This window comes from Phaenicophaeus curvirostris, chromosome 3 (assembly GCF_032191515.1).
Source record: "Phaenicophaeus curvirostris isolate KB17595 chromosome 3, BPBGC_Pcur_1.0, whole genome shotgun sequence".
Classification (NCBI taxonomy): Eukaryota; Metazoa; Chordata; class Aves; order Cuculiformes; family Cuculidae; genus Phaenicophaeus; species Phaenicophaeus curvirostris.
Genome location: NC_091394.1, coordinates 79,696,670 through 79,722,896, shown reverse-complemented (window position 1 = coordinate 79,722,896; position 26,227 = coordinate 79,696,670). Strand labels below are relative to the sequence as shown.

Sequence of the window (26,227 nt, the reverse complement as noted above, 5' to 3'; positions counted from 1 at the left end):
TTCATATTTAGTCTTGGTGAACTTCAAGAGTTAAACCAATAGATATATGCTTCTACCTCAGCTCTATTTAAATTTTCCTGCAGACGAGGCCAGCAGGAACTTCACCAGATCCATCTAGATCAAGAAATATTAACTTAATTTACTGTTCTATTCGCATTCTGCTAATACAATACAAAAGAATGAGAAACACACAATAATTCCAACTGATGTTGGACTGAAGTAATTAACACTAATCCGCAAAAAATAACTAGTGCTTGGTTTTGTCTTCTTTCTATTTTACCCCCATAACCTTCAATGAAGCTATAAAACTATACACGGAAGATTTCTAGCCAGTCCTCCTCTGTCTGACTACACAGATACGTTTTTGGTCACATATACCTATACACACTGTGCCTGTACAGATTGCAGGTTCTTCATGAATGAGAGTCACTCGATGATACAATCTTTTACAATCTAGCACAACTGAACTATAAACAATATTCAATTTTAAGAAAAGCAGCAAAGGTGGCAAAGAATATTAAGTGCTTACATTTAAGTCACAACAAATAACTAGTGCTAGTTGACATCTTTGCCAGATTATTTCCTCTAATATTTAAGGCACAAAAGCCAAACTTATCACAGAATGATGCAACAATTAATCTGTTTCAAATTTCAAAATTCAGTAACTTCTGTGACAGAAGGAGGAAAAAACCTCCAAAACTATCATATTATATATATTGTGGTGTAAGATGGATTTCTGTTAAGTGACATACATACCTCTCTATTCAATACAATCTCAACTTTTAATTATTAGCACATACATCAGACCTTTAAATGCACTTCACATATAACCTATTAGTTTGTGACAGCTGCTATAGATATGTTTCCTTTTTAGCCCCCAAAATATTGCACAATTAAAACTCATTTATCTCAATTAGTAACATGGCAAGGCATCAGTACATGACCTATGAATTTTTTCAAAAAGCAAAATCAAACATTTTTAAGTTAATTAAAAAAGACACAGCATTTTATTATATTAATCGAGTAGTTTCAGACTTACGATAACTTCCAACTAATAATCCTAGGGTCTGACCTTTCCAGAGCAGTAAAGTTACTCAAGAAATAACCTAGCTTCTCCTCATATTCATATCATTAGCTTTTTTTATCATCTAGCTCCTATTTATCCTGAAATATGCCTTTTGTTTGCTTACCCTTATTCTAGTCAGAAAAAAAGTATGGCAAGATGCAAATGAAACAAAGTTCTGAAAGTGTTAAGCCTCCAATATTTGTTGCTCATACCACAAACATCAACCAGGTAGACATGCTATAAATAAGATGAAATTCACTCCTTGAAATTCATTCATACACTTGTACACTGTGATACAAATTTAAGTGACAGACAGCTGTTTGCTAAAGAACATCTCTAATTTTGAGCTCTATGGTGATCAATGCATTATACAGCTAATTTTACAGAGTCATTTAAATTTCCCCTACAAATACACTGTTTTTCAATATTATCAGAAATATAATTTCAATGAGAAAAAAATAACAGTAATAAAGATATCCTTGTTTCCCACTTCCCGAGCAATATCTTCCCCACTGGTTTATATAAAGTATAACTTTGGTGCTTCTTCAAACTTAAGAGAAATTTTAACAGTATATGGAGCAAAATGTTCTACACAATGAAAAAGTACAAAAACTGATGTACTGGAGGGTGATGCATTGTAAATCTGGAGGCTAATGCTGTATCCATAAATACTGACTCACCTTCTAATTGTCCACCTCCTGCAGCCAAAGTTTTCCGATTAATTTCTTTTTGAGAATCCTGCTGCATGTTTTCTCTTCGTTGTTTGGTTTGTTGTATAGTGTGGGTCTTCCAGAGTTTGCGGAGCTCCTCAACTTCTGTCTCCGAGTCTTCAGTTTGCCCTCTCACTACTTCTCCTTTGCTAGTTGCCTCTTCCTTTTGAAAGACTGTGGTATCTTCACAACGTGGACATTGCTCTCCCATCTTACTCTCTCCTTCTGTTTCTTTTCCTAGTGAGGAATCTTGATTGTTGCCCACGTCTGCCTCTTTGTCATGCCCTTCACTACCATGTGATCCTTGCAAAGACTGCTGGAGGACGTCTGCAACATTTTCATTAGGTTCTTGTCCCTCCTTTATAGACATTTCAGCACTTTCTGAACCAAAGCTGTGGGTACCAAGCTGTTTAATGTTAATCCTTCCAACACTGAGTTTCAAGTCACTGGCAGCTTCACTTGAGTCCGAAATGATTGTTAAACATTCAGCACTAGTCTGGTTTATTGTTTGGACAGATTCTAATGATGCTCCAGATGATTTGTCTTGTCGAAGCTCATCTGAGGAAACAAGTTCTTCACGTATTGGAGAGAGTTCTGATTCTGTGAAGACATCTTCTGAAAGAGACTCCTCTGTGCTCCGTGGGGCAGTACTGGCACTGTCATTGCCTGTGTCCCGAATCCTGGAATCCATTTCATCTGTATTGCTCTTTGCAGCTTTCTTGGAATGGCAAAGTTCCCTTACAGACAACTGTTCTACATCTCTGTTGAGCAAATAAGAATGTCGTTATATCAAGCTCTTCTTCACAAATTTTTTTTTTTTTTAATGCTGAAAAAAATTAAGGGGGCTCTTAAAGCAAAACAAAACCTAAAAATAAAAATTAATCCAGAGCATCAGTAATAAGAAATAAGCATAAAACATGGTCTTGGCAAGGGTAAGCTTATGGCAGATCTTTTGCCAGCATGACACAAATAGGACTTCCCAACATCATGACACCAGTTTCACAATGACACGCTCTTGTGAAACCAACAAGATTGAAATACTTAAAGTGTAAAAACGGGAAAGCCAACAAAAAGCCACCACATAGCCCTAACATCTAAAGTTAGAAATTCTCCACAACCTTTTAAGCTTTGTTAACCCAAGAGGCCAATACAATAGCACGTATCAGCCCTGTTGTTCTATTATGGAGATGACACTTGGCTCACCATAAGAACTGAATGGCAGAAATCGTCTGGTCTAACCAGAACTATCTTAGCAAGTCAATGCAGAACAACAGGAACCCAGAATCTCAAACCACTAGGTACAGCTGAACAGTTTAAGGAGAAGATGTCAAGTGTTGGTAACTGTTGAAGAAATGTCAGATGTTAAAAAAGTTCTTCTTTTAACTTGCTCATTTTCCACAATGGAAATAATCTTATTTTAACTTGCCTTTCAGAAAAAGCTAACCAGAAATTCTACAGGTTTTAGAAAGAGAGGACTACAAAGGGACGGTGAACACGCTTAGAACTGCATCTTCATGACTCAAGCTTTTCCAGTGTTGTCAAAACAAAAAAAAGCAGTACACAACCTCATAAAAAAAATCTCAGGTTTAAACATACTTTTGACAAGAATTCTCAGCATCAACTCCCTTACTAGCACAAGCCCCTTACATCTTCCATTACGTACTATCAAACGCTTTTAAGCTCATACCTTAACCTCCCATCTAAACCTACTCCAAATTACTACAGAATTTTTTTTTTCAGTTAGGTAATATTACTTACATAGTAAAAATAGTGCTAAAATTCCAGATGTTGGTAAAGCGTATGCAGCCTCTACCCAAGTGTTAACATGAAGTTGATGTCAAGCTTAAGCTGATGTAGTAATTTTGCTTACAAAGCATATGGATTAAAATTTAGGATTTTCACCTAGAGACTGGGCCTTTCCTTAATTTTTCAGGATTATATTGGTAGAGATGTGCTCCTTGTACAAGCAGCACCTACAGTTCATAAAATCTATAAAACATCTGTACATTTTCAGATTTATTTTTCCAGTTTCAGCATAGATTGTGACTTATATACAAAAACCTTACAACATGAAATTACAGTTTTAAGAACTAAAGAAACACCTGGGTTTGTGATCAGTTTCCAATAATCTTATTTTCCGTATTAGGACTGTTTTTCCAAGTTTGACAGTTGGCAAAATTAGGAGAGGAAGAGGGTTAATTATAACAATAGAATATTTAGAAAAAAAAACATATGGTGCAAAACCATGATTCAAGTCTGAAATACCTCGAGACACACAGATCTTGCTAGACTGAGATGTAGCCGTTGGGAATTCTGGTTACAGACTTAAGAAATGTGAATCTTTTTTCCCCAAAATTTAAAAACATGCCTCAAATTTTGATATGGTTAAGGAGTATAAAGTGCTAGGACTGAAAAAAATGCTAGAAGTTACCTGACAATAAAGATAAATCAAGCTGAACATACAGGGCTCTAAACGCACAGTGTGTGACCTTTTATTATTGGGTATGTTTTTGTTCCACTATACATTGATGTTATTAACAAAAAAAAAGTGCATATGCTACAAAAGCAAGGAAATCAACAGGGAATGTAGAGTAAATCTGAAATTCAACACTGAGTCATAAAGAATCTAAACTAGGAAACAAGACTAGTTTTGCAGCAACAACATTATGTTTCAAACAGGAAGATTAAGAAGAGTTATCTAATTTTCATCATCTTATTACCTGCACTATCAGAAAGGGTCATTGGACACTGGAACAGGCTGCCCAGGGAGGTGGTTGAGTCACCTTCCCTGGAAGTGTTTAAGGCACAGGTGGACGAGGTGCTGAGGGGCAGGGTTTAGTGTTTGATAGGAATGGTTGGACTCGATGATCCGGTGGGTCTCTTCCAACCTGGTTATTCTATGATTCTGAAGTGCAACCTTTTAAAACCCATTCTGGAAAAAAACTAAAAAACTTCTAGAAAGCAATCATGCTGAAGTTATTATGCTACTTCAAAAGCCCCAAAAGTACTACTATAGTAATACAAACGTTAGTTTTTCAAGAAACACATGACTTCCAACAGGAAATAAAGCCAAGCTGAGATACATGTCTACTACCAGTTTTCTGCTGATACTGAACTAAAAATGGTACACGTTACTTCTTACTCAAAGGCAAACGTGCAGTTCCTCCCCTAGCCAAAAAGGGCCTAACACCACAAAAAATATACACAAACCTCAGAAAACTGGTCTATGATCATTTATCAGAGCAACAAGAGGGTATGTGAAGCTAGTTTGAGAAGAAAGTGGAAAACAGCAAACAATAAAAGTTTGGAGTTCTTTATTCTGTAATTTTTAAATTAACAAAGAATCAAATGCATGCGTATTTGTTTTTGTAGTGTGGAAGGGGCAGAGGAAGCTGTATGGTACCTCTTGCTATACACTGATTTTTAGACAAGATATTGGAGTAAATTTGAATCCATGTACGCAGAAGGGGATTTCATCTATATAGTAGGCAGACTGTGAGAATTCAGAGTAAAACAAGCTTTCTCAAGGGTCTTTCCGAGAGTCTTTGATGCTCTTCTTCAAAAGGAAAACAACAGAAAAAACCCTGTAGTTTTGCTAGTTTTGTATGGTCATCATATGTCTACAGTTCATTTTTACTCAAAACTTTATAAATGCTATACTATCTTACATGGTTAATGAATCCTTAATTTTGCTGTCCACAATTTCCTTATACAGAGCAGCTGACATCACTTCTTCCATTGGGCACATGATGCCATACTCTTCACAGCCGTTTTCCTGGACCAGAGGATCCATTTTATGAGGATCAAACATTATATTATTTGGCGTCACTAGCAGCACACCATTGACTGTACCCTAAAATGAGAGGGAAAAGAAGTGGTAAATTTTCTTCTTCATATTTCAGCTTATTCTCCTTGGTTTTTTTTTGTAGGAAAAAGGTGGGTTTGATTTTTTTAAAAGCATATTTATATTTAACCAAATTTCTTGTGTTTTGCAGTCATCTAGAAACATAACTGTTCCTCTAGGAAAGCAAAATTAATGCCTCCTACTTTCCCAAAAGAAAGTTTTGTTCCTCAGAGCTACTTAATAACTGGGTTGAGTTAAAAAAAAGAAAAACCTACACACTCTGAAGAATGTGCTAGAGAGCTCTCCTGAGGTAAAGACACATCCTTCCCACATAACCACAGTGCTTATTGCTAGTTTTGCAAGAAACTTCAAGCATTGTCTAAAATTTGACTCTTAACTCTTCACACTTTTTACTGTTTAAGTAAAGAACAAAGAAAAAAAAAAGATCTTCAAAAACTTTCATTTATCATCATTTTCTTTATACAAAAGCAACAGCAGTATCTGATGCAAGTAATTATAACTTAATGGATCTGTTGACTGATTGGACAGATACATTAACATGAATGAAACTAGATTAAAAATATTAAAGATTTTTAAAGAGGCAGTGGCCTCAAGATGCAGCTTTGAATGGATTTAATCACAATGATACTGCTGCAGTACATGAATAAAAGTAGATTTTAAACTTCTAGTATGAAAAAAATAAAAGTTTATATCTGCACCATAAGCTGCAAGTTTCTTACACAATACAGCTACCAGGGTAATTCACAATACATGGACACGTTTTTTTAAGTGTTAGAAACAAACACCAACATCAGCTGCCCACTAAAGAAATTCATTAAACTGTTAGAATAGTAGAGTAAGCTAAAACTGTGAATTGGAGGAAATGTAGCTTAGCTTAAAGCAGGGTGATAGTGATCCTTCAATTACAGAACTTGGATCCTAAGTACTTAACAAATTTAGAAAGCAATTTAGAACTTCTGTGAAAGAATCACAAGAGTTGCTGGATGTGCTGCTGAAGCTTATCAGGAACTGAATAAATATCCAAACTCACTCAGAAACTGTTCACAGTCATTACAAATGTGTATTAGGGGGATTGTTTGTTTTCTCTTCTTTTCTAAGATATATCAGCACAGCATGAAATACAGCTACAATCCTTCCCACTTCCAAAATTTGTTCCCAGCATTGTGATGGTTGATGACCTTCACAGAAGAAACAACAAGATGCCATGCAGTGAACAAAAGATTAAGAGTGATAAAGAACAAACTCAAAATAGTATTAAAGCCTGCAGCAATGACCACTGATATCACTGTTATAGAAATGTGTAAAGGAAGTCTGAAAAGCAGCTCAAACACTAAGTACTCTTAGTCCTTCAGTGCTTAGTCAGGTTTTACACGTGTTGTTCGGAGTACAGATCATACGCTAAAGATTTAAGTCAGAAGAACATATTAATATAGCTCCAAGCTATTTACGACAGAGAAACACAATTGTCTCTGGTATTTCTTTCTCAGCACTGTACTGTGGAAACAGACTTTCAAGATGCAAAAAGAAACTCCAAGAGGATGCATCAATAGAAGGTTACACCTGGTTATAGCCACTGCAGTCTAGAAAATAAACTTAACATGACTGCAAAAGTCAGCATAAGTCTACTCAAAAAACCAATTTCTTCTCTTTCAACAAATACTACTTCTGTAAATTCAGTACATAATGCAAATAGCAGCATCAGTTCTAAATCTGAGCTCTTTCATTAATGACCACATAGGAAAGTGAAATTATATCAATATTCTCCAGATATGACCCAGAAAAGTCAAGGCCATAGCCTTGATGGCAGTTGCACTAGATGATCATTGTACGTCACTTCCAAGTGAAATATTCTGTTCTTTCACTGCCCACACGTTGCATATGAATCTTCAGAACAGTAAGGTTGGAGAGAAAAAAAGTTGTATCACTGCCCTTGCTGAACGATTTAAATGTTTAACACCAACTTCCAAAATGATGCATTACTCAGTAGATGCAATCAGTAATCAACTTCACTGGAGAACTCATTTCAGACTAAGATTTTGTCTTTGCTTGTTCACTATTTCATGAACAAATGATCCGGCCTTGATAAGTTAAGTACACAGGAAGTGCTAAAGCTTTTGAGGCTGAAAAAGACTTGAGGCAATAAAAGCAGATGACATTTTTCTATCAAAGAGTGAGCTGTCAGGACTGACACCACTCGTGTCAGCAAAATAACTGGTTTTATTAAACAAATATCAAATCCGATGCCTTATTTGTGCTCTCAAAAGCAAGTTAAAAACTGCTTCAGCTGGCAGTCCAGATCAAAAATTGATTAAAAGATTATTTTATTACAAAATAAGTTTCATAAGTCAATGTTACATTGCTTATCTGAACACTAGAGTCACAATATTAGAATAACCTGTGTGAAGAACCAGGTGCACATCTCATTTGAGTTACTGTGCTTCAGCTTACTTTTTAGCAATTCAGAACACACCAACTTACCTCTCTCAAACCCCACAGACCAGGCTTGACAATATCTTAAAAAAATGTCATCATACCCAGGACAAAAGTCTATTTTGAGAGCAAGTTCAAATGTGTTTAAAGAAATTGTAGAGTACCTTGGTTGAGACTCAGATGCTGAGGGACAGTAAATACAATGTCTCAGCAGACAAGTATTCAGCCAAAGTAGCATGCAAGGTTGACTACATAAAGAAAACAAACTTAAGAGACCTTCTCTTGTAAATGGAACCTTCCTAGAACACCCTGACAATGACCTGTCTGATGGCAGAAAACCTCCAAACCTTCACAAGCATGGAAGATTCTAAACACCACCACTGAAGTGCCAGCCAAAGATACAGCTAGAAACCTAAAAGCTTGCTTATCCTGGTCATAGAAGAAACCCTCAACACCTATATGTAAATACTCAGCATAAAAATTAACCTGAAAGTGTAATTCCATTTAAAATACTGATAGAAAAACAGAGAACTGAACCTTTGGAACTATCAAGCTTTTTATTTGTACTTGGCTAAGAAGCTGATCAAGCACTTCACTTGCAATGACCATAAGCAGTTGAAAGATTACACCAGTATTTTGAAAACACTGGCTGTATTACTCCTTAACATGACCCGATCTATTTCACTGTTATCTGTTTAGAAGATGACAGGAGGCGACATTTCTGTTCTGGCTCACAAGTTATTTGATATGGTTCACAGTTAATAAATTAACACTTTAGGGCACTTCCCTAGAGAAGAGCTGCTGCCCCAAATTTACAGGCTAGAAATGAGATTCTTAATTGTACACTACACATTATTAATTCTGTCATTTTTCTATTGGTATTACCAAGGATTACTAAACATTAACCTAGGTAAGGCACAGGTAACAGCCAGATACAGAAACGTTTTGCTTGGTCTCAAGTATCAATTCAGACATGACAGTGTTTTTGACACTTTCTGTAACAAAATTCTGTGATTCTTAAAACATAACTTCTGTCTTTACTACCTCCTAACTTGTATGCAAGAGAAAAGCTTCCTTAAAAAAACGTGGATTTTTACCCAAAAGATGGGTTTCTAAGTGTTCTAGAAACTCAACTGCTGAAAGAAAACAATGACTAACATCAGAACAAAACATGTAAGAAGGGGCACACATGCATCTAGCCTGGCATCTACAGGTCAAGAACCACTCACTGCATTATACTAGTTCCCCCCTGAAAGATGGAAACTAAAACAGCTTAAGCCTTTGGGAGCTAACACCACAGTTTTGCATAACTGAAGATAAAAATTTCATACAGCATACTGGTTTTAGTGGCTTACTTTCAATAACCTAACCTTCCCTGCTATTTCACAAGCACTGAAAAAGACTGATAGCCTAAAGTGTGTTCCCTACAAAATCATACTGATTCCTTGCTTCTGGAACAGGGAGAAAGTTTGAAAGCTCCCTCTCAGTCCCAGCTGAATTGCTGAAAATATTTTCAGTGTGAGTATATTCTCTACTCTAAAGAATAGCATGGGGGCCCTTCCTATGTTCTCATCTACCCATACCAACACAAGATGATGATCCCAGCCTCTCCTTTGTGGTCACACTCTGCCATGGTGTGTCTTCAGCACAGATCCTTTCGATGGTAATTAACTATTTGTTGAACATTTTAGAAACGGCTCTTTGAGTACTTTTATACAAATTAAATTTTGAAAATATTTTCAAAAAATTATTTTTACCAATAATGTGGCTAGAAAGAGACAGATCAAACCCTGTAATTTACTACTTACAAAGCTTTTATCACAAAGATGTCAATTTAGTTTTATACTTTGTTTCTTGCAGACGACTTGAACCTTTCAGTGTTGTCCTTTTCACTTCAAAAACAGCGTTTTTACTTTTTGTGTCCATATTGCCAGGTTGTTTAAGGCTTCTTTTAAGCCTTAGTATTGGTAATTTTCCTTTACCTACCACTTTTCAAAACAAAGCAAGTAAACTAGCAAGAGTAATAAAAAACCAAAGAATTCAAATCTCTTCTAATAGTTTCAGTTTCAATCAAGCAGATTGTTTAAGGTACCTTTTTCTGCCTTCAAACAATGCAAAGAATGAAAGATAAGCGCATACATTTCTAAAAAAGCAGCAAACAGTGTAGCTGCAAGAAAGGGCATGCCTACATATTCAATAGAACGGAAGTTAAGGTGTGACACTGCAGCACATTGGTTACTCTGATGTATTGTCTGATCAGGATGTGGCATATTTGCACCGCTGTTTCTAACAGTGCCCAACACCCTGCCTTTAACAACAGCCATAACCAGATAACAGAGAGCAGATCTTAGAACAGAGCAAATGTTTCCAGGTTCCAACCACAGCATCCTGATAATCCCCGTAAGCTCATCCAGGAAGTCACAAGTGTGACCAAAACCAACTCCAAACATATACAGAATAACCAGTCTTGAAAGTGAGAAATGAGACAGTACCTTGATGCAAGCACTTTCACCTATGTGAATTTAAGCATGTTGAAAAAGAGGCTTTTACTAGATTTCAGTTTAAAAGCATCAGTCACAGTGATGACTGATTTCACATTTGAAGCCCTCTAAAGCAGATAACAATTAGTTTCAGAAATCACTTCTACATTGGGAAGCAGAAGAATAATCTTTTAAGCTTTCTCCAGAAAACTTTTAAAGACCTATATTCCTGCATTATCAGGAAATTTATTAAGGAAAGGATACAACTACAATGCCAGAGGACATCAGTCCTACACGTGACACAAAGACTAAAGTAAGTGTTAAACTTAAGAAATCTGACACTTGTATCAGAGCAAGTTAGCATTCATTTCTCTCTCCACCCAACTCCCCAAACATGGACTGACACTGTGGTAGATTGTACAGCGTCTTAGAAACGGAATATGCCTTGTGGCTCTCAGAAGATAGTCTGTAAAGATGCAAGTCAAAAGACAGATGCTTTGAACAATCTCATAATAATTCTGATGCGGACTTACAGCATATAAATAACATTCTGTAAACTTTAACCCTACATTATATTTTTCCAGTACAGCCAATTTCTAACAGAGGCTCAGTTTTCAATTCCTCTGCATCAGAGCACTTAAAAGTAACAACGAATGATTTGTGTAGGATCAACTGAAAAATGCCACCTATGGACAATGCAAGGAGTGAAGCAAGAACAGCTGCAAAGAGGAACAAAGTAACAAACAAAGCTTTTCCAGTACTTGTCTTACCATCTTTTAATACATGACTTTTGCCAATATGTATGTGCCAGTAAAAGGCTCCAAGTAAAGACACAGATAGATGAGCAATCCTTGCCATTAGCAAAAAAAAAAAAAAACAACCCAAAAAAAGCAGTTTTATGAGATTCTCAGTTTGTTTTATCATCAGCGTAACATACCTGCAAACCTACTGATGATAGAATCAGCAGTATTTGTATATGCATACCAAAATTTAGGTGAAGGAGTAAGCACTGTAGGTACTTCGAGTTTCTTTGCATTTATTCAGCTTGAGTGAAGGCATGATTTTTCATTAAAGTGTCTAATAGTCATTTTTCTGTGGGGTGGGAAAGCACTACATTTTGGGTTTTTTTCCTAAAGTGTTCTGGGGCAAAGTCTTTTTATGTGACCTCAGTCCCTAAAAATCTCCACAAGACTTGCCCACCTATGAATGGAACATTAATTAAGGAAAGGAAGTTAAATAGGTGCCACTAACTTGGAGGCATTTGTGTAATGGCACTACCAAAAGAACTTTAACTACTTCAAAGAAAAAAAAAATTAATAAATCAAGATTTCTACTACACTATACTAAATACAGAAGCATGTGTTTGCAGAATCAGAGTTTAATTCTGCTCACACTTTCCACTTCATGGAAATGGAAACAAAGGGATGTTATTCTCCCCTGTAAGTGAAGAGAATTACTTTTGAGAGACACTAACATAAGGTGCAAACAGACCTTAGGCCCTCAACATGAGGGAATCACTTAACAGCATGTCTACAGAGAAGTTAGTCACAGGTTAATCGCATATTAACTGCTTGCATCACATCTAAGAAAGAAGTGGTCTGGAAATCCAAAGAAAACAGTGAATAAAACCCCCATATATTTATGTACACATGTATGTATATTAGCTGATCCATCTATCTATTAGTAACTAAATTTTACTGTATGTTTATGGTTTAAATGTACTTTAGTTTTACATCCCATATAGTAACTGTAAAACTTGAATGTTTTAAGTACCTTGCCATTAGTGATGTACTTGCAATTAATTTTTAGAAATTTCTCTGTAAATGCTTCCTCCTCTTCGGAGGTGGACGATACCACTCTTGCAGGACGAACACTCGCATGTGCTGGTGAGGCAGCAGACTCTTTCCGTTGGACACCATCTGGATCCTAGAAGAGAATATAAAAACAAAGAACTTAGCGACTTGCCTTTTTCATTAAAGGATTATTGTTTAATTTTTGTTTTCCTTGGACATGAAAGCAAAGAGTTTCAAATCCACTGCAGTTTAAAGCACAGCATACATAACTTATGAAGCACAGCTTAACCAGCCCATGACAAGAAATGCAAGCGGGCCAAGATATTCAGAAGCAACCTGGGAATAAAGATGAAATAATGATTAGAACTCACAAAAGGAAACCATCTAGTATACTGTCACATGCAAAATTTGACCAGAAGTTAGCAGAAAGGATTATTTTCGAGCTTCCACAGAAGTCCTACTAGATGTCTTCTGTTATCCTTCCATAACTTTATACAATACTTTATGACAGGAGGTTTAGCTAGTGCAACCCTGAGTTCAAACCAGGCCTAAGCCTACATTAGATCATGTTGCTCAGGCCTTTCCAGTTGAGTTTAAGTCTTCAAGGCTGGAGATTCCACAGCCTCTCCAAGAAACCTGCTCCAGCATTTAACCACACTTATTGTGAAAAGTATTTTCCTATTATTGAATTAGGACATCTTGTGCAGGAACTTGCAGCTGTTGCTGTCCACTGTTTTACTATGAACCTCTGAAGACCCTGACTCTTCTCTTCCCTCTAATCTGTCTACTAGGTAGTACAACACAAAAATCAACTTGTCCAATAATATTTTCTTCTCCAGACAAAAACAAACAAACAACCCAGTGCCTTCTGTCTATCTTTATGCCTTGTATCTTTCCATTCCCTGACCATCTTAATGGCCTTCCACTGGTCTCTCTCCAGCATGTCAATCTTTGTCTGCTACTGAAGGTGCCAGAAGTGGGCACTGCAAATATAGCTTCACAGACTCCCTAGACAGGGGAATAACTTTTCCATAACTTGTTGGCATTCCTCTGGGCACGTGATTAGCTTTTACCATCACAAGTGGACATTGTTCAACGCCTCCACCAGGACATTACTCTTTTACTGCAGAGCTGCTACATAGCTAGCCAGCTGCCACCTTGCACTACCACATGGGGCTCCTGCCCTAGGCAGGTCTTAGCTGTCATTGAACAACAAGCTGTCTGTTATTTCATCTCTCCAGAGTATTGGTGTCCCTCTGATGAACAGCCCTTGCCCTTCCTTCCAGTGCACTTGCCTTAATTTTTACTGCCCCTCCCATCCTAGGCTTGCTGACTGTGCATCCTGTCCTCTGTCCCATCATTCAGGGCACTAACGGGCAGATTAACAATATTAGCCCAAACAGAACCCTACAGGATTTGCAGCTGTCCACTAACACAGAAAATAAAACCCAAAAAGTAGCCAGTCACACACAAATGCTGAATCACTTTAAGCCCAAAGTGATTCAACCCAAAGATCCTGCCAATTTTTCCAGCCCAACTTGTATTCCACCCATTCAGTTCACATTTTCCCAGTTTGTAAAGAGGATGTTTTGGGACAGTGTTAAGGGCCTGGCTGTACTCAAAGTAAGAAACATGCACTGCTCGTCTCATCTGCTGAGGCAGTCATCTCATCACAGAAAGCAATCACTTTGGTCAGGCATGATTTACCCTTGGTAATTTACTCTGGCTGCTCCTAGCTGTCTTTGCCTTTCACATGCCTGGATATAACTTCCAGAGGATTTCCTTCATGACCTTTCTGTGCAGATAATAGGAAGAGTTACCCACCTTGCTTATACCCAACAAAGTAGTGAAGATGCAACCCTACCAGGGACAGGACAGACAGTGAAAAAATCGATCTTGAATAAAAGCTACACATAGAGCAGACAGACCACACCAGAGTCTGTATTATTGTCAAGGCAACCATGTTTTGGAGCTTAATCAACATGTAAAGACTTCCATTCCATAACATAATTGCTATTTTTAGTTACTAATAAAATCTTAATATTTATAAAAAAATGTGAATTTCTATGTTCCCTTTGGTTTTCTGCTTTTCTGTTCAGTTCTTTTCACTAGTACAGATTGCAGCTAAGAGCCATTAATAATATCCAGGAACATTACGCACTACTGTTTTCAGTTCATCATCTCTCTGGCACTACTTTAGCCTTCACTTGCATCTTTTAATTTTAGTTCAAAGGAAACAAACCCAAAACAACTTGTAGAATACTGAGACAAATTTTGCTGAAAAAGCTAATGAAGATAGAATCAAAAAGAAATCTTTCTTGAGACGACTCCCCTTTCTGTACATGCCTTACTCCTAAGAAATCACATGGTCACCTTTGTGATAAATATAACTTGGCAAGAGGCTGCAAGAGTCCCCAGTTGATACTCAAATCTACTGTGAATAAGCCAGCTATTTCTCATTCACATTGCCATGCAACGCAGAAGCAGGAATAATACTGGTAGTAGACTTCAAAAAATTTAACGAAAATACACACTGAAGTGTAGCAACACACAAAACCTGAACAAGGTTACAAATGTTTCTATGTAGCCACATGGTTTTGTTAAGCTACTCCAATAAAATAAAACAAAACACAAACAAAAGGACAGAGCCCATCTTAGTTTCTATTTTGCCTCAGACATTGAGATGTTGGTTAGTCATCTTATTCAATTTCTAGCAAGAATTCACTAACTGCAATGACCATAGGACAAAGAGAAGACACTTTCACATTATATACGCAAAGTAACACATCCTCTTTACCCTGAAATGCACTTAAATTTAAACTGCAAGCCTAGAGTTAAAACTGGAGGATAGTCAAAGGAGACAGACATCAATATAAGGCACTAGAGAATGCACGCTAGTACTTCTCATTCATAAGGATAGCAATCAGCAAAGAGAGGAAAGAGAAACAAACACCAGATGCTATGATGAAGAATGAAACCCTCCAGCCTTAACTGTTCAAATAGAAGTTGAGTGCTTTTTGTGTTGGAGAAACGGTGAAAAACAAAACCACAAACACACAGTTCACAAAGACAGGCACGAGTGATTCACATTCTTTGCTTTCTTTTGACAAACTGTATTTAGGACCATCCTTTCCCTCCTCACATGTACTTTGAAAGACCTCAGAAACAGAAACTTCTATGAAGACTATTACATATTGTCACATTACTCGTTTATTTTACTTTCCTTGAAGCAGTTAAGAACCACTTGTAGTGATCCACAACATGTAATGGGATACACAAAATAGCTCTGTAACAATACATTAGGAATCAGTCAAATGAAATTTAATGCTGAAATTGTTGCCAACATTGAACTGCCTACACTGAACAAACTATTTTGCATAAGAGGATTTTAACTTTTAAAATACTTTAGTCTACTATGTTTCTTCTATAGTTTAAAGCTTTTATTTCTGTTATGTGCATAGAGTCAATAAAAAGTCACAAGTATGGTTACCCTATTAAGCATCCTTACCCACTATATGCAAACAAACATATACAAATAATGCCCGAAAGCAAGAATAAGATATTTTTCTGACATGGGATCTAGTGTATTGTCGAAAGCACTCTGATTTCTAGTAGTAACACTTACAGTTTTCCCTCGAGCAACTCCTCAATACATGCTATACGGAAAGGCCTATCCTAGCATTTACAGTCATTCTGAGACTGAACTGTAAGAATGTATTCCTGCAAGCTAGTCTATTTATTGTGCTACAACACCTTTGGTTTGCCATAAAACGAATCATTCAACACAAGTGACATCAGACATCTCACAAGAACAGGTAATTTTAAGTAGAAGGGTCATCACAGCTTTTGTAATGCAGCTGGGGAAGCCATTCAGCAAGAAAGCAATACGTTTATATTTAAACTTCTCTGGATCAAGTCATGCAAGCAAATAAATAAAACGGATGCTTGAAATCTCAAGCCTTCCTAAACATTGAGCACACAGAATCCTGGAGTACACACGTGACAGTTAAATGAGCACTACAAAGAAATGCTATCAATAAAATTTCTTATTTGAGAGAAAAAGATAACTGGGAAAAGAACAGTAGTGTCATTAAGAAGCATCTGAATAAGGTCATAATTGCATAAATTGCAGAGAAGCTCAGGCTCTGATACTGCGTCTTCCTGGTTGGAGTTCTTCCCATGGAATTCTGTTGACAGCAAACCAGTGTTCCTGAAAGATATGCTTTTACAAAGCTTTTAGACCTAGCCAAAAAATCTACATTTGAGCTGAATTACATAACAGCTTTGACAGCTAAGCATTTTTAGTATTTGGAGGTCTACAAAGGTAGAACTACTAAGAAGTCAGCTGTTATCAACTCTGTTCAGCCCATCACTGAAACAGACTTTATTTTTCTTCATTCGTTTTGCTCAATGAAACTGAGAACCCCCTCCTACATTTCTACATCTCCCTCCCTGCATCTGAGGGGAGCTCTTACCTTTTAGCTACATCATTGCTACACAAACTATCAATAAGATGAGAAACAAATGTTTTAGTTCTGAAAGGTAACAAATACAGAAATGCAATAGGAACTAGTATTTCAATCAGCGTGCAAGAACACTGTTTTGCTACAAATAACATGCCTTCCAATCAGTTTCCATGTAGAAGACTCATTTACAAAGATTAAAAGCTTGTATTTACTTTAAAAAAGCTTCTATTTTACTTCTGAACTCCCAGTGTTTTAAAGTACTTTCTCCCCAAAAGGAAAGGATAGTTTAAGAAGAAAGCATAGCATCTGTAGCATTTATTTGGTAAGGGAAAATTAATTTCAAGGACAACAGATATACCTACATTTACTGTAGCCTTGTCAAGCTCTGCTTCGGAAGATGTAGGTGATAAGGGACTTATAGGACTTAGAGAGGGGGAGCTGTCCACACTAGAAATGTAGTCTGGGTCAGGAACATACAAAATCTATAAAGAAGATATAATGAAGTTAGAAGTTATGCTTTTGTGTTTACTTTAGATTTCCCAACAGTTCAGGTATATTTGCTATGCTTTCTCAAAATTTGCTACACAAAATCATTCTTGCTCCTGTTAACTTTAACAGAAATTATGATTTGAGGGAATAAGCATTACCACACAAAGTACTACTAAATTTCAGGTTTTTTCATTCTTAAATGTTATCTTGAGATAAGACTGATTTTCAGTCACAGTAACTGAGGAAACATTCAGATAGAAAGCATTAGAAGCATACAGCATGCCAGAAACACCCAATACAGTGTCCAAGGAAGACCTGTCCAATTATTTCTCTTGCTATTACTCTGTTTTCTGAGCAACCAAGAAACAGCCTGGGGGAAAAGTTCATAGACATAGGTCTTAGCATTGAATGTAAAAATAAAATAAAATAAAAAAAAAAAATCAACTTGCCAATGGTTAATATTGTAACTGACCCATCATTTGTTTCCAGGGAAAGAGAAAAGCGCAGGCAAGAGAAAAAAAAACAACCAAAAAACTAAGAAAGAGATGTAAGCAATAGTGACCTATAAAAAGTGAATGATAGTTCATATACTGCCAGTAAAGACAGCAAGTTTTCAGAGTGGAATGGAAACATTATTTGATTTATTAAAATAGAATGACAGGCAGTAATATGCAGTCAGGAATGTTGTTTGGAAGCTGTACTCTGAATTTGTCTTCTGGGCTAGAGTTGGTAAACAGTCTGGTATATTTGCAAAGTAACAATTAAGCTTGTACCCAACTGTTATTATATGACTAAGTATATTTAAAGTCCTCTGATCCTATTTGAGAGAGACAGGTACCTTCATTACACGTTCGGTTTTTGGGCTGTTACTTAATAGGGATAAGGAATTCACAAACTACAGAAAAATGAAAAAAACCCACATTTTTTACAGAGCCAATAGGAAAACCAATAAGAGATACTTTAATGCTTGCTTGGGTAGAGATGAGAAATACAGGGAAAAAGGTTTTTCTTGGATAAATTACATATATAGTGCAATAGTACCTGTCCAGGAACGACTGCTCTGGAGAAAAGCTTATTTAACTGAACCAGTTCATTGGGTGTTGTATCAAATTTCAAGGCAATACTGTTTAAAGTATCTCTTGATTCCACCTGTATCAATTGGGGAAAAAGAAAAAAAAAACAAACTGTAAGCAGTTAGTTCAAATAATGGCTTACAAATTTATCACACGTAGGTTTACTGAGATTTTGATGAACTTCCAGTCTTTATATCTTATGATTGCCCCACCAAACAATCCAACCTCTAGACATATCTACTCCCTAAACACTAGTGTATTGCAGCCCCATCTAAACACTCCTGCTTTCCCACTGTTACCAGGCAGCCAGAGGCGGCAGCCACACAACCTCAGCTGTAGGCTTAGCTATTGCACCAGAACTTCTTGTCTATAAATTCACTGCTGGTTACTACTAGAACCATACGCAATTGACATGTTTCATAGAATCCTTCATTCCCCACCTCGAACTCCTGTTCTCTGCTCTTCACCAGCAGAAAAGTCAAACCAATCTCTACAGATGAAAAAGCTCTCTTCCTATTGAAATAAGGTTCTTTTAATCTGACTTTCAAGTAAAATCCATCACGGAGATGAAAAGCAAAAATACAGAAGCAAACCAGGGCAACCAGTATGATAGCAGATGGAGCATAAGTATTTTGAGTAGGTGATTCCCAAGTACAGGAAGGAGTTTTCAAGCTTTCACTTTTCACCCCGTCTCCCAAAAAATGTATTCAATATGAATCAATAGAAGAAAATAAAAGGAAAAAGGTTCTATTCACAGAGAGTATTTCAGAATAAAGAATTCATAACAAGAATTTTAAGAATCACGAAGATATGACAAGGAAGTATACAACCAAAAAAGATTTCCAGCATAATGGCACAGGGTTTCATAAACACAATATCAGGACAAAGTACATCTTAACAGTTAAAAGGTTAAGATGTTAAAAGAAGAGGTGATTATCCTGTTCTACTTGCTCTACTCTACACTGCTGCAGTCCCACCTCAAGGACTCTGTCCAGTTTTGGGCACCACAGTATAAAAAGAATATCAAGCTACTGGAGTGTGTCCAGAGGAGGGACGCAAAGTTGGTGAAGGGTCTAGAGGGGAAGTTGTATGAGGGGCAGCTGAAGTCACTTGGTCTGTTCAGTCTGGAGGAGAGGAGACTGAAGGGAGATGTCACTGCAGTTCACTGCTTCCTCACAAGGGAAGCAGGAGGAGCTCTTCTAGCTGGTGACCAACGATAGGACAGGGAATGGCAGAAGGATGCGTCAAGGGACGTTTAGGTTGGATATTAGGAAAAGTGTGGTGGAGCACTGGAACAGGCTCTGCAGTGAAGCAGTCATGGTGCCAAGTCTAACAATAGTCAAGAAGCATTTGGACAATGCATTCAGACACATGGTGTGAATTTTAGCATTGTCCTATGCAAGGATAGTAGTTGGACTCGAGGACCCTTGTGAGTCCCTTTCAACTCACGCCATTTTGTGATTCTGTGAAGATGAAGCAACATAAACAAAGCTAGATTTGTGCTGCTAAATACGAAGCACAGGTAGAAAAAAAATTCATACTTCGGCCTTAAGCATCCTTTTGCCTTTTACATTTGCAGAAGATATACACCTTCCACTCTACAAGTAGTAAGCAAGGGACTAATCATTCACGGGTTTAATATTCCTTCTATTTTCAGGCTATTCACTTAAAACTAAGTTTTCTTGACAATTATAGAAAAGAACGGTTTCTTAGATTCCATTTTCTTTACCTAATTTTCACGGGAAAAGTAGGAAATGGGTGAATGTGAAAGACAACCACATTTTTCTTCATAGTGTATGTTCTACACAACTCTTGAGAAATCCAATGGATATCATTAGCTGACTACATACCCACTATGTATGCTGCTTTTCACTCACTTCCTTAACTAAGAAGTGGGAGCGCCATGTCACGTATGCCTTGTCAACTGCTGTTAGACTGAAAGGTAGATGTTCTTTACTTTTAAGGCACATGGAAAACAAGGCACTGATAGCTGACAGCCAACATGGCTGCACTAAGGGACCATAACAGGCTTGAGAGGTGGGCCCATGTGTACGTCATGAAGTTGAACAAGGCCACATGCAAGGTCCTGCACCTGGGCTGGGGCAATCCTAAGCACAAATACAGGCTATTTGAAAAGCAGCCCTGCTGAGAAGGACATGGGGGTCTTAGTTGCTAGGAGTCTTAATGCAACCCAGCAATGTGCACTTCCAGCCCAGAAAATCAACTGCACCCTGGGCTGCATCAGAAGCATGACCAGCAGGTCAAGGGAGGTGATTCTGCCCCTCTACTCTGCTCACACAAGACCTCACCTGGAGCGCTGTGTTCCTTTCTGGGGTCCCCAGCATAAGAAGGGCACAGACCTGTTTAAGCAAGTCTAGAGAAGGGCCACAAAAATGATCAGAGGGATCATCTTCTCCAATGAAGGTAGTATGAGAGACTTGGGGCTGTCCAGCCTACAGAAGAAGAAGTTTCAGGGATACTTTAGAACAGCCTTCCAGTAGCTAAAGGGGGCCTACAAGAAAGCTGGAGATGGACTTCCTACAAGGGTATATAGAGGTAGGACAAGAGGTAACGGCTTTCAAATTGAAAGAGAGTAGATTTAGATTAGACATTAGAAAGAAATTCTCCACTAAGAGGCTGGTGAGGCACTAGAACAAGTTGATCAGAGAAGTTGTAAATATCCCCTCCCTCGAGGCAGTCAAGGCCAGACTGGATGGAGCTTTGAGTAACCTGATCTAGTGGAAGGTGTCCCTGTCCACGGCAGGGGGGGTTGGAACAAGACGATCTTTAAGGTCCCTTCCACCTCAAACCATTCTATGATGATCCTGCCCGAATAACTGAACCAGGGCCAAAAGAAAACCGAGGTTAGGGAAGGAAGAGTGTTAGAGCATGCATGCGTTAGCTGCTTTTAGTACTGCTTGCCCTGAAAGAAGAGCTTGACCTTATACAGTGAGACAGAAAAAGGCAGCATTTGCAACCTAAAGACTAAAACACTCTCTTTTCCCAACTCCATGGCAGTGGAGCTAAATAATAAAGTATACATTGGGCTACCCTGCTTCCAGCCATACTCTGCTGTGGACTGTTCCAGTTGAATTAGTATATGCCATATAACTAACAAGCATCATATGCTCAGTGAAATCCAACAAGGCACATTCATTCTTCACATTTTTTATTTTGCCAGAGTGGAAGAATATGCATCTACAGGTTACAGTATGAGTTAATACTGGGTGATTAAGTATTTAATATTTTAATACATTTTATTTGCAGTGAGAGGATAGGTGGCAAACATAGTTACAATTGGGTACAAAGCAAAGGTAGATATAAAAATTTAATTGCTCCTCAAAATGTATTCCCACTTAAATGATCCAAAGCTTAACACTGAAAAGAATTTTGGCCCCAAGAATTTAGGAAAAGAAATTTTTTCTCTTTGTAACCTTGTTTTTGAAGATATGGCTTGTTAGTGAACATATGTTGACAGTACAGGAATAAAAAAAGTATAACTTACAGATACAAAGAAGCAAACTATATGCTTTAAATAGAAAAGTGGGTTGTCCTACAAGAGGAAGTGCTTCAAACAAGGTATTATGAAAGCTGTTACAGTTTAACACATAAAAAGAAGGCAGCTTGGGATACTAACACAATTAAGGTTCAAGAGTAATAGTTAAAGAATTCCTTTCCATACAGAATTGATTATTATTTAGTAAAGGTGCATTTGTCACCCTGTGTTCATTAAAGGAAAAAGATAAGTATTGCCAAAGAAATAGCAATCAGCTTAAAGATAAAATTTCTAGTTCTATTGTTACAGTTCTTTATATAGGAAGACATTAAGCTAAGAAAAGCTCTCTAGTCTTTCAGGAATGAAAGATTGTATTGCGGTATCTCTTAGTAATTCAGTACTCTGACACACACATATACACATGAAAAATATGAATATTCTCGTATGTCACTTTTAATTGGTACTAAAAGAGAAATCAAAATAGGACCTTAACCTGACCAGATGTGTGCCATTTATTTCATAGATAAGAAAACTGGTAACAAGAACAGCAGCTCTACATAGTACAGAAAGTTTACTAAAACCAACTGTAAAATGATATTCAAAAGTTTCGTCTAATTCAAAAGCTAGCTCTCAAATAAATTTTGGAGGATAATGGTTAGCTGCTAGGTAGACACTGCTGAAGTACCACTTAATGACTGAGATATTAGACTAGCTTAGGTTATGAGATTAAAATAAAACATTCAATTAAAACCCACAAAACTTGAGACGTCTAAGAGTGCATTCACTCTTCTAAGCCTTCAGAAATAAAACCATCTGGTAAGAGCTCTTGGCAAAAAAGGGTTTGTCTCACAAATTACAAACACGAGAATGGCACGTATGAGCTTCCTTTTCTTACTTGGCTGTAAAGTTTGCACAGTTGGATCTCCACACTACATGGGATTTTAAAGACCAGCACTGAGATCTTGTTAAAACAAAGAAAATGTTCATATAATAAAGACTTCCTGAAGCATCTCCCTGTATTCAACTTCCCAAATTCTTGCATGTTCTACTATTTAAAAAAATAGTATCTGAACTGCCAAAAGGTGAAACAATTAACTACACTTTTCCACAAAGTTAAGAACTAACAGAGAAAAAACACAACATACCACAGCCACCCCAGCTTTTCCAATCATTTTTTACCCAATTCAATACAGAAAGAAAGGGCAAAAAGTAATTCCTTCCTTTGCAGGAAACAAACTTTCTATACATTATGCATGTAACTATTTAAATGTTATTCAGCATGTTAGGATTTTAAATAAGCATGTGAATATTCAAGCACTATGCTGAATCTTCATGGAAAAGTTTCCCTTTTGAGGGGAGAGGGATGATGAACACCGATTATGTTGTTTCACAATTTTAACAGAATGGCAAGATGTGTTCACATACAAGTAAACCTCTTAAAAACCACCACCATATACGTGAACACAGTATTTTATTCCCTGAAACAATCCAAATTGGGCTTGAGCAGGCCAGCTGGTGCTTCGAAGTGGTTCAAAAATAAGCTTCCTTCAGTATACTGACTTGAGTATAAAGACTGAAAGATACTGATTAATGAAAGAGTAAAAAGAAAACTAGAACTGCTTATTCAGAACCACATTAACTTTGACACACACAAACACGCTGCTATGTGCAATCACTTTTGTTGAAAAATAGCTATTAACATTTCAAGTAGCTTTCCTGTACTCAGTAGTAAGACCTTTTAGTTATAGATTCTTATCTAGACATAAGACAAATGAGGCCTTATTACCTAGTAACTTCTACCTTAGGCAGTCACTTAAATATGTGTACAGATAAGTCAAAAATTTTAAGTTAGCTAAAATCAGTTTTTACAGATATAACTAGATGAAAAAGTGAACAAGAAAACAATAGTTTAAAGGGTATTAAAAGGAACTAACAAAATTAAAGAGATAGGAAAACTAGAAGGAGGGGTGAGGATAAAGGGGAGAAGACGACACAACTTTGGTGTTGTTCCCAAGTCTTTAGAAATATCAGATTATGATTTTATTAATATGCTTAATTTCTATAACATGCAACATGAAGAAAACGGAACTTGCAAATATCATAAAAGCAACTTAAAAAATAATTCTAAAATTACGTAAAAGATACAACAGATAAAGTAACATGTCATCATTATGACCCATATTTTCTAAATTCCCTCAGACTGGGAAGAAGACTATAACAGTAGCACACAAAGAAAAGCTACCGAATTCCTGACTTTGAAATGAAGCACCAAGAAAAAACCCCAAAATATCCTAAAGCATCTAGTAGTTTAAACAGCATGTAAAGGCTTACAATAGTAATAAAACTAGCTGCACCAGAAGGAGGTCCTTTTGGCACTGTCCAGGCTACCCTAAGGGCTGAAAGCGAAATTCAGTTATTCTAGAAAGATACTAGCAAATACTCACCACTTATCTAATCTCAATATAAACACATTCACTAAGTCATTACAGCAAGAAATTCCAAGTATTCATTTGAGTTCAAAGTCTAGTAAACTTTCACCTGTTTAATAGTCACCACAAAACTACTTCCTATCCACACCCCTTGAGCTTGAAAAGGATCAAAAATTCCTACCTTGTTTTACCTTAACAAGCTGAGTTCAGAAGCCCTTGTAATTCTGTTCTCCATATACTTATCTAACTGGTATCTAACTAAAAAAAAGCCAAGACTCAATTTCTAGATGTTGGACTTGCCACTAAACAACTGGGAAAAGACCACGTACAGGAAGACCAGCAGTGCAATGATGAAGAGTCTGGCTTAAAACTCAAACTCAAGACTCTAGTCTACCATAGGCTTGTGCAACCTATGGCACTTCTCATAATATGGACAATATATTCTGCACATTATGGTGCTTATCTGCTATTTCAAAAGAGCACAGCCTTTGATCTCCAGAGAGTTAAAGACAGAGAGTGGGGCAGGGGAAGGGTAGTCTTACATTGGATCCTCCGAAATGGATAATCCAGACCATCTGTCTTCATTGCTCGCTTGTATTTCTTTTTTCCAGAAAGAAGTGCATTTCCTGCACAGTCCATTGCACTTGAGAAAAAAAAGTCTGTAAATAGCCACCATTATTTGCTTTTTCTCCTCAACTCATGCAGCTGCTACCATACTAGTATGACTGGTGATCAGTTGTACAACACGTAACATGAAATACGTCTAATGCAACAGTAATATAATGATGTCACATAAGCAACTTAAAAATGCTATTTTCACAAGATAAAAAGGACTAAAAGTTCTAGCTAGTAACAAAAATTTATCTAAACTGTCTCCTCTGTTGATCTGAGCCTGTTCACATGGATCAGCTGTGTGCAGAAGGGGAAAAAATTGGCTTGGAGTGCCAACTATGAACTCTGAAATAGTAAATTATATCAATCTGCATCTAATCTATTGACTGATATGCAGAAGAGAAACTATATTAACTTAAAAAAAAAATCTGATCACTGTCTAAGGAACAACAGCGAAAATAAATCGGCGTTTTCCATCTCTGTCAGAGGCAGGCACTGAAAATTGACTTAGTGACATTCTTCTAAAACTACTAGCCTGGGTAAGCCTAGGACTTGCTTCCTTCACTTAGTACCACATCTTTTGATTTCTTCTTGCTTATGCCGCATACAGAACACTAGTTCCAAGCTTTTATGCTTTGGGAATCTTAGATGAAAATCTTTTAACATTAATGACCTTTTGGCTTTATCTTTAAAAAGAAAATACATTTTATTGTTTATTCATCCCCAGAGTAATTATTTAAATTTAAAAAAAAAATCTGAGGGAAAATGATTTCACCTTAAAAACCCTTAGTTTGCATCAGTGAGATTCCATCTCTCTAAACTTCAGGAATACAAAAAAACCCCACCCTCCATGTAGCCATTGGATAAACTAACACATTAAATTGTTATTAAAAAAACCCCAAAACCACAAACAACCAGAAAGCAAAATAACTCCACTAACTTTTCAACAGTACTCAGGAGGGAGTCTGGTTTCTGTCTTCATCCCTCTACTACTCCACACGTGTGCACATATATTGTTACTTAGAGAGGTAGTAGGATGAAGGCAGAAGCTAGACGAAAGCTCACCTCTCCACATGGTACAAAGTCATAAACAGCAACAGCAGCTAATTATCACAATAGTTACCAGACCTCTCTCACACAAGCAGTGAATATAACTTGGCTTCTAAAGGTTAAACGTGTGTATTTTATTAAAACGTATGTGCATGGCAACTGAAAGCTCTGAAAATTTGATGTTATTAAATACTTCACGAGAGAGGTAGATTGAGACCAGACAGAATACTGTAATTGTGAAGCTGAAATGCACCATGACCCATACATG

At 37.0% G+C, this 26,227-nt stretch overlaps 1 protein-coding gene across 4 annotated transcripts in view; it reads right to left on the bottom strand.

Annotated features, from left to right (window-relative positions):
• OXR1 (oxidation resistance 1) overlaps positions 1-26,227 on the bottom strand; it is a 273,902-nt gene that overhangs the window by 37,015 nt on the left and 210,660 nt on the right. For 3 of the 4 annotated variants that reach the window (XM_069854519.1, XM_069854518.1, XM_069854520.1), the window contains 5 exons: positions 18,341-18,448; positions 17,173-17,292; positions 12,325-12,477; positions 5,445-5,629; positions 1,747-2,537 (listed from right to left, as the gene is read on the bottom strand). In XM_069854519.1, the coding sequence (XP_069710620.1) occupies positions 1,747-2,537; positions 5,445-5,629; positions 12,325-12,477; positions 17,173-17,292; positions 18,341-18,448 (1,357 nt within the window). The remainder of the gene's footprint in view (positions 1-1,746; positions 2,538-5,444; positions 5,630-12,324; positions 12,478-17,172; positions 17,293-18,340; positions 18,449-26,227) is intronic. The other variant, XM_069854521.1, reaches the window with a different exon arrangement.